The sequence below is a fragment of the Falco cherrug genome, chromosome 12 (assembly GCF_023634085.1).
Source record: "Falco cherrug isolate bFalChe1 chromosome 12, bFalChe1.pri, whole genome shotgun sequence".
Classification (NCBI taxonomy): domain Eukaryota; kingdom Metazoa; phylum Chordata; class Aves; order Falconiformes; family Falconidae; genus Falco; species Falco cherrug.
In genome coordinates, this window is record NC_073708.1 from 22,404,182 (window position 1) to 22,421,991 (window position 17,810).

A 17,810-nucleotide genomic window follows, 5' to 3' on the forward strand; every position below is an offset into this window, starting at 1 on the left:
TACTAATAGGCTGCAGGGAATAAACCTAGAACACTCAGGAAAAACTGGTGTTTTACCAGGAAATGGAAGAGTCAATATAAACCCCAAAACAGTTGTTAGTTATTCAGTGATTGACTGCAAATAGCAATAGATGTTGAGGTTTTAAGTGTTTTATAATGAAAAATCTATTTATTTCATTAAGGTTTCATGCTTTAGACTCTTGTTTTTTCAGGTAATAAAGCAGTCTTAACTGACAACAAAACTATTTAAACCCTCTGTGAATTAAAATGGACAAATCCATTAGCATTTTTTGAAGGAGTTACTTTATAAAAAGAAAGAATGGAAGTGCCAAGCAATGGTTCAAGAAAGATCCACTGTCAAGCACTTGAGAAATGGTCGCTATATCAAACACATATTTTGGGGTTTGTTGTGATCTTAACAGGCAGTTGAGAACTTTCTGCTGACTTTATTGGTGCAGCAGCAGACACTACATCACTATGATAAAGACTATATCAAAATGTAAACTACAATTCATTTTTGTCCTTAAAAGTGTTTCAACAGGCATTATACATTTCCTCTGTCAGTCTGAATCAGTTTTTTCCATCATTTCCTTCCAAGAGTTCCATAATTTAAAGGCATTGATATTCCCTAACTCTGCTCATTTTCCTTTCAAAATGAAATGAACTTTTATTCACCTTCCAGAATTTAATTTATTTTTTTTAATAAGCATGTTAATGCAAAGCACTGATGGGAAGTACTTCCCAGGTCCCAAAATCGAACTCTCTGAGCCAGATTCAGTGCCAATGTTCACAGCTTCCTAATGAAAAACTGCAAATACTACCTAACGCTAGCTAAGATTGTGTATTTTCTCTGAACGGCCTTGAGAGAGAAACCAATATGTATATGTAAGCAAGTGCAGAAGTGAAAATAGCATTACAATAATATTTCATTTAAGCCAAGAACCATAAATACAGCATAAAAGTCTGATGTTCTGGCCACTGACAGCTTTACTACCTCAATTCACAGAGAATTTCACCAAACAATAGAAACTGCAGGTACCTGAATCTCAGAGAACATAATTTCATTTATCCATTTCAATGACAGTTTTACTAGACTACAGCTTCATGTATATTAGTCAGGCACATCAAAAACCACATATTAGCTGAGGTGAAGCTGTGATGACTGTAGTTGTCTAACACTGTCAATCTGAACTTTAAATTAATATAATTTGCTAGCTCTAAATGGCAGAGATATAATATAGATCTCATATATCACCAAAGTAATAAATAATTAGTGAACAGGACTGAGTAAAACATCAGGTTGTGCACGCCCCCAAATTTTGAATCTTGATCCAGAAGTCAGTGATCAGAATGATCCGTCTTTCTGCCTCAAATGACAAAACAGCTTCCTCACAACCTAACACATCATACCATCTGGCATGAACAGAGGTAATTAAGAACTTGTGGAAGAGAAGCACAAAAGCAATTTTGTTTATTTGGCATTGTCCAAGATATTAACAAAAATCCTTCAGAAACAGCCATCTGACTGCAAATGTAGCTCAGTGAACCAGCCTCCTGTAGACATGCTTGTGTAGTTTATAATCTCAATGAAATGTTGTTAAATTGAACTAAATTGTTCAGTTATGGGACGGTTGTTGTCAGAGTTAAGACAGTGTGTGTGGAAAGACAATTGTCTACCAAACTGACTGGGTTTCAGAACATTATCTCAAGTCTGTGACAGGAATTATAGGAGCTCAGAATACATCTCAGCAAAGCTCAGCAGGCTCTTTCCAGTAGTTATTTATCAGAGTGATTACAAACATCAAGTAAAGCTGTGCTTTGAGCAGTATCAGCACATGCATTACTGGCTGTTTGCTGGGGCTCAATGTCCTCTATGTGCGGTGGGACAGGAGCAGTCTGAGCACACCACCAGCCCCGAGAGGGGCCGTGGAGCTGTGCCAGCAGACGCTCTACTCAGACATACAGTGCTGAGTGGTTTGCCTGAGACTTTATAGTATAAACACAAATGGAGTCTGCAGTCTGGATGATATTAGACTGTTTCACTGATATTAGCACAGATTTATTTTATCATTGCTTTTTGAAAGTGACTTTTAACGCAGACTGTTTTCTAAATGAACCTTAAAAGACACTCCTTTCTTCCTCATCACCTTCACCTAAGGCAATAACATCTAGTAGCATCGATCTATTTGCTGCTAGTTTTCATTAATTTTACCCTCCCTAAGGGTGGTGCAGCTTTGGTGCCAGCTAATTAAAACCTATTTAGGGCTGTTCAGTGCACTTTATCAGACCAGAATTAGTTCTGCTGCTTTAATGAAGACTACAGTTTTTCTTTGTTATTAACAATTAAATGTTGTTATATCATATTGCATTATATTTCTAATGCATGGCAAAGATGTAGATGGCTTTAGAACCACTTATCTGGATTGAGGTACATACAAAGATGCCGCATTTAGTAATTACCTAATGTTTCTTTAAGTCCTTTCACTTGACTCAACACACATAATACACAAAAACATTAGTGAAGTAATGGAAGAAGCTGCCAGCTTTATGCTCCCTCTAGGAAAGTACCAAGTAAAATTCATTAATGAAAATTTGTGAATGTCTGGTAATGAATATTATTTATGTACAACAATTATTTAAAGTGGATGAGCATTCACCACCTTGAACTCAAATGTTTCACTGAGGAAGAAAGAACATGTCCCCCAGATTTATAACATCACACGCAAGTTAGTTCTCTAATAGGGACAGCCCATCTCAGAGGGTATTTTGTACTACTGTGGAATTAAAAAACTGCTTCATTAAAAAATAAATGAACTAGTTTGTGGGAAGTTATTTAGAGGCAATTCCTGTTTCTTCCATGAACCAATAATAAATAATTTGTCAATGATTTGTCAACCAAAGCTACGGGTTTTGAACCTGCACTTGGTGAAGTCAGGGGTGAAGCTCCCACGTCAGTGGTGCAGGACCAGAACTTCTCTGCAGCAGAGAAGTGACTGCAGCACATACCTGTTAGCTGCTTCTCATAACATCCTTTACAACTTGAGCACCACTAGGAGGAAAATACGGAAAAATCCCACTAATTACCTAAAAAGATGGTACATCAAAGAGTAGATATTGAAAGCTCATTAAAGACTTGACAGACTAGAAATCTGTTACAAACTTACTATGCTTTAGTAGCATACACTGTACATAAGGACAGTATTTTAGGATTAAACTAAAATAGATGTGGTTACAATCTATCTACTCAGAACATTTTAAAATATGAGTTGAACTTGGTTTCCTTCCAGAATTTTTGCTGGGAACATGTTGAAACAGACCTCTGTTCAAACTAATATTGCAAGCAAGAGTTGATGTTTCTCTGAGGAACTGAAGGAATATTTGGCTGAGGAACCTGAGCCTTTTTCAGCATCATAATAGCCTGGCACAACATGGGAAACTATTTTCATCACCCACAAATCTCTTGTGCTTTCCTTTTGCTGCTTCTACAAATGCCACACACTTCTAGCAGCCTTGTGACCTTCCCTAGAAACAGCAGAGGGGTCCTGTGAATTGAAGATGTTACAGAAAATGAAATAGTTTCAAACTGAGGTCCCCTGATTAGCAAGGAACTGCAGGATATTTTCTTGTGACACAGAGGGTGTTGGCTGGTGACATGTTGACTGTTTCCTTTGTTTCTGGCTGACAAGTGCACTAAATGATGTTAAAAACACTGCTTAGTATTTGATGTGGAAAAGTAGGACTAAAAATGAAAGTTGCAGTAGATACAAGGATGTCATCTGATTACCACTGTGAGAAGTGGTGGGGGGTTTTTTCTCAGTGTTAAAGGGAGGCACATGGAAATGCAATGTGATGTGGGTCATGAGGCAGGCTCTTTACAATCTGCCGCTGTTCACAACATGAAACTTTTAGTCATTGTAATGACTTAAGGAGAAAGAACTTGGGCCACTTTGACATTAGGCTGCTTAAGAACACTTTGTTCATAAGCACTGGGAGAGCAGAAGTTTGATCTGCCTTAGACATGAAAAGAAGCATTTTCATTGTGTTAATTGTGTAATAATAAAAACTTTGAGGTGTGTTAATTTGTTGGAGAGGAATGGATTAGACTGGGGATTAGGATACTTTGACAATGGATGGTGAGATTTTTTTGATGGGATATACTAAGGTCTGGTCTCACAATAAGGATTTTGATAAAGTATTGTAAAGTCACTGTGACCTGACTGTTAACAAAGAGTCACAAACAAATTTATGTTTAGCAATGTAATAATATACCCATGATCATATTTATCTCAAGTAATATGTAAACCAGATGAACTGGATTATTAGAGGACATTTTTAAGAACGGATCTTGTGTATTTTCCCTATTAGCCTCTGTTCATCAGCTTGTTCAGTTAAACTAAAGACGCCATTGAAACCTTGGCACCTTTATGACATGTAGGAGCTCACTCCAACTGCAGAATCATAGCAGCAACATGTGCACATGGTGAACAAGCTGAGGGACAATTTCTTCCCTATGTTTCAATAGTTTAAAAAAAAGGGAAAAATCTTCAAAAGTTTTGACTATTTAATAGCAAAGTGAGTCAAGGAAGTTTGAGAGAGCAAGGTCTTCTACTTCAAAAGAAAATTTTAGACTAAGTTGAACTGTGAATATCTGGTGGTTTTTTTTTAATTTGGTCAGAATAGCTACAGTCCTTCACAACTGCAAATTCATGATGTGCAAATTAAAAAATTACATCTAAGGCACAGCAGACATCTGGAAACTCCTTCCTAGTTAGCTCCAGTTGGTATGCACGACAGGTGCTCTTCCATGCCAAAACACAGATGATCAGAATTTTTGCAGGTCAGTTAAAAAATCCTGCAATTTGTCTGTCTTAATTCCACAAATCCAATTTCTTCTCTGATCATGCTCACCAAAACAGTGGCCCTCACACTTCCATCTCCTTACAGTCCCTACTTGAGCAGCACAAATATGCATTCTCAGGCATGGAAAATAGAATTTCAGCATAATTCTGGTAAAAACCTAAATCTATTACAGTATCACTGATAATCCATTTTCACCAAGAAATAGAACTAATGCATAACCCTGAGGTTTGTGTTTGCAGAAAAGCTGCCTTGAATCTCAACAGAGAAGAAAATACAATATACAGAGTTATCCTGAGGTTGTGCATTTGGAAATGTTGTTTGTGTAGGATTATCCCCTTCAAATAAAATGTCAATTTAATCAATAGTAAATTGAGCTGAAAACAACACTCAGCTTTGAAAACATTTCAGGAAGACATCCAATATTTTTGGGACTCAAGCCAACAGAAATGGAAAGAACAGAAGGTAGCGTAGGTGGGGTAAATGGGGCCTAGCTGCTGCCTCATCAAGTGCTTATAACAGTCAAAACCATATAACAATCCATTAAAAACTTATCTGGGGACTCATTTAGTAGCTGGCATCCAGCATGGACTTCTCTCATGTATCTTTTGTCAAACACTGTAATTGTTTTTCACATTTAGGACTTACCGGTCTTTCCCTGTCTCCTTCTTAAATACTGAATCACAGTAACTCATGCGCTTTTCTGTTGTCACATAGATTTTGGCCATTGGGTAGCTGTCAACAGTTTTCTTCAGCATGTTGTACACAATGCCATTTCCATCCTTCCTCATGTTTCGAAAAGGTCCCCAGATCACGTAAACAGTGTTGTTGGTTTCTTTGAAAAAGTACTCGGGATTTTTGAGTAGGAGAGGCACACTTGTGTGAGAGACCACTCTTATGGTTGTCCTCTTCCCCACATCCTGCTCATAGCCCTTTGTGGGAGCATTGTTCATCCTCCATATGCAGGAGGACTTGTCTATCTCAGCTCCTACATTCTGGCCAGCCATCTGTCCCGAGTTTGAAACAATGGCACAGAGGTCACAGTCAAGTTGTAGAGGCTGGAAGAAAGAAAACAAATATACATAGCAACTCTTTCTTTGCAAAACATAAAGACTGAAAATTCAATTAAAAGGAAGATGGGCACAATCCAACAAACTGAGAACAATGCTTCTGTTTAAAAAAAGCTAACAATCCCCATGTGGTAGAGCTGGTAGAAAACCCTACCACTACAAAGCTCTGAATGCAATCCTTTTTTGTGAAGTAGGCAGTTCCAATTTTTTCCTTTGTTCCCCACCTTGCAAAGTCAACTAGAAAAATAGTAATTCCTTTTTCCTTTAAATGTTACACTTTCCACTAGAAAACAATGAAAGTAAGAAGCAGCAGAAAACAATGTTTAGATCAATGCCTTCTCCTCTTCTAACAAGGTGTTGTCAGCAATAGAGAAAAAAGTACAGAAAAAGTAATGCTGGAAATTTAACTATACACTGACTGTGTTTATGTGTCTGAATGAATAGTTCCCAAATTTGTGATAGAAGTCAAACATGAGATGTAACTCTAAAACACAATCTAGTAGTATGAAAATCCTGCAGTAGACAGAGGAGTATGTTCTCCCCAGAGAATGGTTATGACCCGTGAAAAATGAGAAGCAAATGGAATGGTGATACGTGAACTAGAACTTAATCTTGGGCAAACTGAAGTCAAAGATGGCATTTCTTTAGCAGAAGAACAGTTATCTGTCTAGCAGAGATATAGAGACTTATCAGATGTTCTGTTTGTCAGTATAAATAGCAAGTGTCTTTTCCTTCTTTTGTACCAACAGACTAAAAGGAAAAACCCTGTATTTAAGTTGGATTGTATGCAAAGTTTGGTTAGAAATCTAAATCAAATGAAAAATAGATGCATCAAAAAAATCTACAGAAGATGGTCCAGGCAACAGATCATCTACAATTTTTGTATGACTTGACCTTCTGTCATGTCCCCAGCTGGGAGCCAGTGACTTCAGGTTAATGTTTGTTAGGAATAATTCCTTTCACGTTCTTCAGTTAGCCTGACAGGATGCTAGGTACTTTTCTGATCTGACTTGTGGTTATTTCCCTTCGAAATCACACCTCTATTAGCTGATGTGGATGAATATCGTAGCAACATTTGAGCACTATAACCTTAGGACTTGGCTGACAAAATATCAAATTTCTTTCATAAAGGTGGATAATATAAAGACAAGGGATAAACATCTGAAGGGAAGCAAATTATAACAGCTAAAATATCTCATCTTTGGGTGACAAATTCTGTACTGAGTTAAGGTACATCCTACAAGACTTCTGCAATAAAACTCAGAATTGCAAAGGTTTGATTTCTCTATGTGAGTGGTTCACAAAAACATTCTTTCCTCATTTCATCAGGAGTTAAAGATGCCTGACTGCATGCAAAAGCATTGGCAATATTTCCTTTACAGAACACTCTGTATTTTTTATAGCTGTTGTAGTTTTTGAGAGTTGTCCTGCATAGCTCTCTGACAGCAGGGATGAAATCCCAGGAGATGCAGCTGAACACAACAGTCTTTCTGTTTACTGCTTAGTTACAGAAATCCTTTCTAAGATACATTATGAGGACATGGCTGGGTGACCTAAACAAATCCATAAGCATAACTCACATCCTAACATGAAGTGAATTGCTGAAGTCCCTGTAGATTCATTTATAGCTTCCAGGGTGAACTTTCAAACTAACAAATGCTGAATATGAAAATGCTAGATAGGAAAAGCCAATTTGGTCAAGAATCTGGTCCCATTTAAATTTTTCTCAACCTCAGTGTTGCTTGATTTTTATTCCCCCCCCCCCCCAATATTCTTCCTTCTCCATTAAAATGGAGCTGCTCTCTTAAATTTGGAATTGTTTGATTTTTTTGACCTTAGTTAGAAATGCATTTCACATTTTCTATTCACTAAGTGTAACTGTTCTGCTCGAATAAACTGAGTACACTCACTCCTGCAATTGTGTCCCCTGGTTTTTCTAGCTCTTTTGTTGTGATTCATTTATCTTGTTCCAATTTATAAAGCACTTTCATAATATTGAATGCCTGCACTAGGTCAACATATAATCTGCTCTCTTTCAATAGAGACAGAGGCTTAACCCCTCCCAGCTCTATCTCAGAGTAAATATTTTTTACAATGTAGAAAAATTTTACGTGTCCTAATAAGCATATTTCCCAACAGAGGTCCCAGACAGAGTTAGGACACTGGCTGACACCCACGACAGATATTCCACTGTCTCCAGAATCATCCACTGACTTCAGTATCTTTTTGCATCATATCTTCCTCAACGTATGAGAAAACTCACATCAATATTCATTCACTGAACCCCCACATAGAGACAGGCCAGCACCTTGCGGTGTTGGTTTGTAAGTGTGACAGGCAAAAGGGGTAGCTTCAGTAATCCACACCAATAGCTTTCTCATTTCCATCATCTAACACAACGTTCCTGTTTGTTATTACACCCTAGCTCAGGTGTGGCTGTCCCATCACTTTAAGACTCCAAAGCTATCCAAAGGTGGCCCCTCTGCCAGTGGCTCCCACAGGAGCTATTCAGGCACAGGGCTTTGGGTGCCTAAGGGGCTGGAACTGGGAAGCACCTGGGTAGTTGTGGCTGCTACTTCTGCTACTGAACTAGAACACAGCTGACAGCTCCCTATGACCCCTGAGGAGTTGGAGTGATGTGCTGTTGTCCGCCTTCACCCCATACTCTGGGGTCCTACATCCCTCACACCCTTTTCCCATATGCAGATTTTTGGCTGCAAGGTTGGCCATGATAGCCTTAACCTGTACGAGAAACCATCACTTTTCCATTTAACTTGCTGTATTGTTTGTATTAAGGATGAATAAAAGCAGAGAGACAAATCTTACATACAGAAACTGCAATACAGAGAGATGAAAACTGGAAAATAAAAGAAAATGTGCCTTCTTAGTGATCTGCTTCGCAATTAACAGTAACTGTTTACAGGGGTCCACATCACAAACACCAGGATAGCAATTAAACACTAACTCAGCAGCAGCCTTGTCAGAGAAACCAAAAATGGGTCTGGCAGGCAGTCCATTCTGCCCTCTCATCTGTAGAGGTGGTCCAGCAGCAGTGGGTTTGGTGCAGATTGGCAGGACCATATGGAAACCTACGCTGTTACTGATTATGCTCTCTGTACGTCAGTTAAGGGTTTACCTGTACCTTTCACAAGATCTTAATTCACTTGCATTGTAGATACATAAGCTAAAGAAAAAAAAAAACAACAACAAAAAAACCCAACCACCTTAAAGAAGCTTTCACCTTTTCTTCTCTTTTCATGTACGTGGGCACGTATTTCACCTCTACACACCATGGGGGCTGAGCTATTATTGCTGCTAGAAAATTATTCATTTTGTTGCTGACCAGAAAGATGTAGAAACCCTCAGCAGAGCAGCTGGGCATGATTCTGACAAATTGTCCCATCTTTTTCCTGAATGATACATTGTAACTGTTGAGGAGCACTTATATTTTAATCAGTAAAGAAAATGAAATGTCTGACCTTTCCATTTCCTGTGCAAGCTTACAGACAATAGAAAAGATAATTAAAACTGTGAATTAGAACTTACAAAACAGTGCCGTTTCTCTAGCAAAGAGAAATAGCTGTGTAATAAAGGTCACTTATCAAACAGTTCTAGTTATTAAATCTCTGTATTTAGCATTGAAGTGGCTTCACAGAATCAAAGGTCAAATCATTAAATAACAAAAACAGCCAGAATTAGAAAAGGTCACAAGCAAATCTAACTAGAAGTAGGTCACAAAACATGATTCTCTTCCACAGAGTTTTTTGATATTTGGAAAATTGGTTACTTTCCAATTTGAAACAACTCCCCTACCATTTCAAATGTCTCCACCGAGAGACTGACATTCCAGCTACAGGACCATTTGTATGGGTGGGTTTCACAATGGCACAGATCCTAGATCACCGGCTTTCCCAAGCAGGAATGATCTCAGGCCAGGTCTCTTAGCCTCTTGGCCAAGACTTCAGCACAAGTCAGTGGAGTCCCACAAAATGATGTCCTGACAGACCAGTCACATGCCAAGCTCCCGTCTTAGCAAAGGCTGCCAGATTCCCTCTTCACTTGGACCAAATCTAGCTCAGGAGCTATGCAGATGTAATTTACACTAACAAAAAGCTGAATTTCTCTTGTGATTTCTTAGCACTGTAGGCTGGTGGTGCACTGGAGAGCTCACTCCAACCACAATTCACTCAGTGAATACCCACAACTAATCATATAGATAGTTAGGAAATTCAGATTAAACTTTCCCAATTGTTACTTCAACAATATGATTGTAATTTTGTAAATTGGACGCAATGCCCATTCACTACATAATGAGGCAATTATTAGCAGCTTGCCACATATTAATTTGTTCCTTTAATGTTGAAACAAATGAGATCTTTTCTTATAATCATCCTATTTGAGTGAATTCTAACAAAGCCGATTGAACAAAGCTCCAGAGAGACTTTCTTTATTTCAATGCCATTTAGTCTTCTACTCTTCTTGGATGTCTTTAGAGTTTTAGAGGATACAACATTTATAATTATGCCAATAGGGAATAGATTTTTGCCTTTATTCTTCTTGATGTTCTTTTGAGGTCTTTGAAAGGAAAGGTACAAGAGAGGCATTAACGGTCTGGCATTGTTTTTACTGCTTTCTTCCACTTTACAAGCAAGAAATGCATTTTAATTTTTCTTGTGTTTCAGTGATGATTAACCAAGCTGGTTTTATCTATGCTTACTCACTTTCTTCAGACCTCTGACTGTGAGGAAAAACTTGCCAGGCTTCTCTAAGACAACATTCAGCACATTTAACAAAAAGAAAGATAGTACTTGTGTGTTCACTCATCAAGAGCTGCAATTTTATAGACCACTCAGAAGCACTGTATATAAATCACATTATATAACCAACATCAAGTAATACAAACAAAAATTATAAAAAACCACAGGTCTGATTACCCCAAGTTTGTGGGGTTTCCCCTTTCCCTCCTGTGGTAGCATTATGGTTTTTTAATCTTCAGCAGTTGATTTTGGTCCTAACCCTGGGCACCACACCCCAGCAAATTTCTCTGTCTTCATAAAATTTAACATTAAGATTTCATAAAGATTTTAACATTTTGACATTATTTTAAAATAAGCACTAAGTCAACATGCATCCCATTTCCAAATACATAGAATACGATCTGCCTCTTCATAAGACTATTCCTGAGACTCAAGTGCCTGGGATATTTTATTTAGATGACTGTCACTGATATGTACATAAGTGCCAGCAGGAAGGTTTTTTTAAAATTGAATGAATTGGAAGGGAATGCATAGGAGCCACATAATGGGACTAATCTTACAGTAAGAGACTGAATAAATAACCATCACTGATATTTTTTCTATATATAAGGACCTAGTTGTTACAGAACTGCTATTCTTTGATTTGCAGCTCATGGTGCAGCTCCTTAAAAGGACTGTATCTTCCCTCTGCTTGAACAAGTATCTCGTGGATTCCTGATGTCAGTGGTAGGAAAAGGAAGGAAGCTTGGACTTTGGGCAGAGGTTGAAATTTGCATGCCAGAGTCTCCAACACCATCTAAACTTTCATTTGTGTATTTTTGAAACATTTTAGCTTGCTTTCTCATGGAAAGGAAAAAAAAACATACCCACAAACCCAAAACTTCTAAACATGAACCACAGTGCAAAGTGATGCAGTGTCATCTTTCTCACTTTCAAGGCAGCTCCAGTTACTCCATGCCAGCTCATACCTCTTTCAAGATACAGCAGAGCAAATGCTCACCAGAATGCTGCTGATTTTGCTGCTGCTATTGGAAACAATACAGGCAGCTTTGAAACAAGGCAAGAATCAAGTACATCTCATGATACTGAGAGCTGAAAAATAAACATTTCAAATATATGTGAGAAAACTCTGAATAGCAACAGTCAAGTATACGATCTATAAAGAAGTAAAACATGTCTTTTAATGTATTTTCCTCTATTTTAATAAAGCATTGAAAAGTCAAAGATAATACCCTTCTCCATAATCTCATAAAACAAAATTTGAGTAAAACCAGGTCCAGCTTGATCAAAATATTTTAACTTCCTATTTTTAAAAAATCACATTTAAATAATTTTCTAAAATGGAATTAAAATATTCCTTCAATTGAACATTTTTCTGTATTACGAAAGGTTAAAGCATGATAGTTCACATGAAAAGAACAGTCTCTTTCATTTTTTCTTTTTTTCCTGATTTCCAGCTCAGACTTCATTGAAACTGACACCTTTTAAATAAGCCTACTCTAGTATTTTCTTCTGGAATAATAAACTATTGAAAGATTCCTGATAGCTGTATTGGTAAAAAAAGACTCAAAAATAGAAAGGTGGCAGAGAGTAAATAAAGAACAGGAGAAATTGTTCTGTCTCTACATGGAGGGTTAATGAAGGAAGGAAGCTGCCAGATTCAGTGTTTGAAGTACAACAGAAAGACCCAGCAGAGGCAGAGTGCTGGACCACTGATGGTCAACAACACTGTAGGACTTTGAGCACTGAGAGAGTGGCAGGTGAAGCAAGTTTTGCCCTAAGGCATTGCCTGAAGGATGTGAGGACCTGTCCTGTGTGTGCATTCTTTCAGTAAAAGCTGCATTTTAGTTTGCATCTCAGGCAGCTGGTAAACTCTCCTCTCCCAAGGTAGAATGGCAGAAGGGACATGCTCTTATTAACATGAATGAATATGTCTCAAAAGGGGAAGGAAAGAAATGGGAGTAGGGTACTAAAAGAGAAGAGAGGACAGAAAAAAAATCAGAGAAGAACTGGAAGAGGCTATGAAAAGGTAGAATACATTTTAGAGTTTAAAAGAGAAACATGTAAGGGGAAAGAGGATTTGAGAAAAAGTAAAATACTGATATAAAGCCAGTAAGATAAACCATAATGTTTGGGAATGAAATCTTGCAAAAGAGAAGAACCACAACACCTAAAGGTATTTGTTAAGGTATAAACTAACTGTTGTTGTGAAGAAAGCTTTATCAGGCATGTCAATCAAATAACTCAGCATTAGGCAGAGGAAATAGCTTTTTTCCCTTAAACTGCAACTGCCCAAGCAGAAAACAGATGAAAACAGATCCATACACTCCAGCATATAGTGCTGTAGATACTATATGCTTGTAGATTATCAGAAACTCTGACATCTGTAGACATACAGATGTCTATAGTTCCAGATCCACATAATTAATGCCTCTGAACTGGAGGGTGGGAAGGCAGAATCTTCTTTGGCATACAAAATATCAGGATAAAAATAAAAATATGCCCAAGAATATATGTGGAAATGTTCATGTCAAACACAGTTGAGGATTGAATGCCTTGTTGTTATAGGAAGGAGACAAACTTCATCATGCACACCCTACACAGCTGGTTTACAAGGTTGGCACTAAACTAACATTCACTCTTAAAACGTCTATGAAAAAGTTAATTTAGCAGTTGTTCAAAATGAAAAAACAAACCACATTAGTTCTAGATTACTTCTAACTTCATCCCAGTGGTTTAGTTGATGACCATAAATAACCAGAATGTTTGTGATACTCCATCTATCACTCATTTGTAAAAATATACAGGCCTTGAAATATCATGGCTTTGTAATGTTTCAAAAGCCGGGAATTATTCCAACCAATGCTGCTTGCTGAATGCTGAACCCAATGAGTCATCTGCCACATTGCTCACTTGCCCTCATTAGCATGTGATGACTTGAATTTTGTGCAAAAGTTAGCAGAGAAACACAGCTTTAACCAGACACTGCCCATCAAACTTCATAAACGTCTCCAAACACAACACCACCAGCTGATCTTAACTATGGCACCCCTTTTGTCACTCTACTGCAAAACTGCATTTTCAACAGTATATTTGCTACCAGCAAAAAATGTCATCACTTGATCCAGCAAGTTATCAGTATCATAATATTTAGGTTTACTTTATCTTCTGCAATTCTCTGTTTATATTGCATTTCTTTTCTGTTTTTTGTATGTAGCAATAAGAAAGATAAAATTTGTTTCTTCTCTATATGGGCATATTTACTCAGCAAACACCACAAAACATAAGGAGGTAAAATGTCACTTACAAGTCAATGAGACATAAAAGGGGGGAACATACTGTTAGCACCTGGACTGAATATCAAATGAATCACAGTATGAAAGGACAAAACAATTTCTCACATCGAAAACCATGTATGGTGGAAGAGTACAGGTAACGTATAACACATAATCCTTCCTTGTAGAATGGACTTTAGAATGACATCCTTGAAAGCAACCAAGGCCAAAAGGACTCTCTCCACAAAAGCTGGTTTTAATTTGCAAATAAAAACGAATATCTGTGAAAAAAAATTGAGAATTCTTCACTTTGAAGTTGCCTACTGTAAGACTATGTCTAAGGATTTATTTGTCACATATGCAAAACATTGGTTATTCTGTAACTGCTGACTTTAATTTGTGTTTATTATCAATACCCACAGATGGCGGTAAAGTATATAATGTATACAGCAGATTTGTTCCAAGTTTGCTTTCTCTAATAACCTCCTATTATCAGCACTCACCATTAATCATGGACCATTATCTAGGAACTTACTTGGCTGAATCACAGATGCAAGAATGCCTGTTAGGCCTCTAATTTAAATACATTTGAAAAAAATTACACTCACTAATAAATTATGGGACTTCTAAGATGAAGTTCACATCTTATTTCAGGTCAGTTTATTTGGAATGTGATATGGGGAAATGATATTGAAGTAAGCTGCAAAAGCTTTCAGAAAAACTACCTTGTATTCCCTTTTTTTTGGTTTTGTTCCTCCCCACCACCCCACCACCACCCTGAAAATCCACCTAACAGGCTGGAAGCCTAATCTCTAATTTATTTTGGTTCCATGCTGTCTAGTCCTATTATTTAAATTTGTCTCTCTTGGTGGTCTATCTGTCAAATTATTTGTATGCATGGAATGAAAGTGATAAGCTAAAATGCTAATTATCCATTTTTCTGAAATTAAAAAAAATAATATCCATGCCTGGAATAACAAGAAGTTTTAATACAATAGCATTAAAATCAGTAGCATTTTTCATTTGACAAAATAAGCTTTAAGAAGCTTTCCAAGTCCAGTGTTTTTTAATTGTAGGATGCCTTATCTAAAAGAGAATACATACTTGCTTCTGGCCACATTAATTTCTTTTCCCCTCATTGGTATATTGGGAATATTTGCAGTACCACTTTATGACTGTCAGCTTTACAAATGTTTTAAATCTTCTGTAAAAATGTCATTTCACATTAAATCTTTGCTTACAAAATCCTAGTGCAAAAATTAAATTGTTTTAAATATATTTTAAGATATTCAAATCATTTCAGTTACAGAAAGATACAAGGCTAAATCACCATTTTTCAGATTCAAATACTATGGCACTGGGTACTAGGTCAGAAATTTAAACTGGATAGAGAGTTCTGCTTAAATAATTAGAGATTTATTTTAAGGTCTTTTAAGTCATTAATGGAAGCTGTTGAATCATAGCTGCATATTTTTGAACTCTGAAGTTAAAGGTCTGTTTCAAATGAAAAAAATGTTCTATATATAATATGTTCTGATTGCTTTTACATCATTGTCTCAGTGCATACGTCCACTAATTAAATTTTAATCAATGCAGATTTCGCTGCAGGCACTAGTTTGTATTGTGGACTAACGCTTCCTGCAATAACTTTGTATAAGCACTCTCAAGTGGGAACTATCGGGTTAAATGATTTGTAAATAATTCAGAGATCATTCTGTATTTGTTCTCCTTCCTCATGGAGCTTGACTGTGTAGCTTTTGGTACTACCATACCCCACACAAGATCGATTTTCCCCTCACTTAAAAGCCTTTGCTGAAGAAAAGCCCCTGAGCACAGTGGCCTCTGCCAAATCTCACTGAAGTCAGCAGGGGTTTGTGCAGGTCCGTGCATCAGCACCACGGAGCTCAGAACAAGATCAAGGCCTAAGGAGGTGCTGCATAACACACACACAAATGAGATGGTAAGTTATGAGGTGAAGCATGCTAGCAGCGATTGCAAAACAAAATCTTATTAAAAAATGAAAATAATAAACCCTATCAATCTTTTCTCCACTATATAGCCTAGCCTGACAACGATATACTTGCAAGATATAAACAATACTACCTCCAAAATAGGTAGTTATAATCATATAGCTCTTCTACCCATAATTTAATTTTTTAAGAGAGAAATTAATTTTTAGTCCTTTACACATCTTAAGGAGAAAGGTATCACTGTAATGTACCTATATGCTGACTTTCTAGGAAAATCAATGGCACGTTCATAGCCTCCATTACAGTCAAAAGCAAAATTCCTACTGACATCACTGGAGCTATGAGTTCACGTAATGTCTGAATTTTAGAAAGAGAAATTTGGATTCTCAGTTCATAGATGGAAAAGCTTACCACCTGTAAACAGACTCAGCTCAGTGGCAAGAGGAACAGCAAAGAAACTTCTTGTGTGACATGTCCAGCTTGGAGTGAGAATCTGTGCAGGGCTGGGCTCCAACTCTACTTCCAAGAACAAATTTAGACATGGGACCATCCAATGAAATAGCTCAGAAAAAAAGTTCTGTGCAATTACACGATGACGGTGCTGCTCCTTTGCCTTGGCAGCAGCAGGGGCCTCAGCTATGATTCTGCTTCAACCTGTGAAAAGGATGCAGGGTATTTTCTTCATGTAAGCTATCTACTCACAAAGCCAGATGAAAGTCTTCCTTCTTAACACGAGCACGTGTACTGATGTTTGTGCTATCTGGACTTAACTGGTGACTATTGAAACTATTTCCACTCCGAGTCTGTTTCTGGGATGGAAACCTAGGAGGTCATGTTAGCTTCCTTCTCTTGTTGGCATCAAATGGGTTAAGACAGAATATACTTTTGAACCCTGCTTGTCAAAGCACAGGGGTTTTGTAGATTTTTTGGTTCTTTTTTTTAAACCCGTTGACTTTAATGAAGCTCGTTTATCCTTATGTTTCTAAGGACTGTAATGACAGCAAGATCTTCATTGTTTGATAATTTGAAAAGCAATTTTAAAGGTCAACACCAAAGCTCATCAGCTGCTCTGTAACTCAAATGATGTAACAATGACTACCATGGTTCTAATGAAAGAGGCTATTGAGGACAACAATGAGGCACAAAACTTGAGCATCTGCCTGCTGACCACTTTGGCTTGCCAGCATTATGAATATGACAAAATACATTTCAACTGATGGCCTAGCAAGGGAAGACTGACAACTGTCTTCCACAGCAACCAGGTTGTGACTCTTTTTCCTCCTCCTTCCAGAGCAATGCTGCTTCATGCCACAGGCTCTGTTGCACCTCAAGCTATCAAAAGCTCACAACTGCACACTGGGAACTGAAGAGGCTAAATCCCACCCCACTGCCACAAAGAAGGTCCAAGGGACTATAGTACGGAGCTAAGTGGGGGGGAAAAAAAGGAAAGAAACAAACAAAAAAACCCACAAAACAAACTTGCACTGAAGTTATCAGCTATTCTAAAATAATCATCTAAAAGAAATGCCCATCATGTTACAGCTGATGTTGAGGGAAAAGCCCAGAGGACAGCAATGAACCTTGGCTTGCACAGAAGTAACATTTCTTCATTTCCATGAACAGTATGCATTAGAAAACTTCCCTATAGTCATGTTAGTTCTATGTTCTCTTGTCTGCTTAGTGACTTTAAAAAAAGCATATATGTATCTGTATTAAAATTAAAACCAGCAAGAAATATATATATGGAGAGTTTAGATGATGTATTAATTTCATTATAAGAAAATATTTACAAAGAAAATGTGAAAACTTTGGCATCTCCTCTCCCTGAGTCATACTACTGCAGAATTATAGATGCAGTATGAAGAAAAATGTATCTGTGTTC

At 37.4% G+C, this 17,810-nt stretch overlaps 1 protein-coding gene across 2 annotated transcripts in view; it reads right to left on the reverse strand.

The window, feature by feature from the left end:
- ST6GALNAC3 (ST6 N-acetylgalactosaminide alpha-2,6-sialyltransferase 3) overlaps positions 1 to 17,810 on the reverse strand; it is a 228,546-nt gene that overhangs the window by 73,541 nt on the left and 137,195 nt on the right. For both annotated transcript variants that reach the window (XM_027802717.2, XM_055725085.1), the window contains exon 3: positions 5,505 to 5,914. In XM_027802717.2, the coding sequence (XP_027658518.1) occupies positions 5,505 to 5,914 (410 nt within the window). The remainder of the gene's footprint in view (positions 1 to 5,504; positions 5,915 to 17,810) is intronic.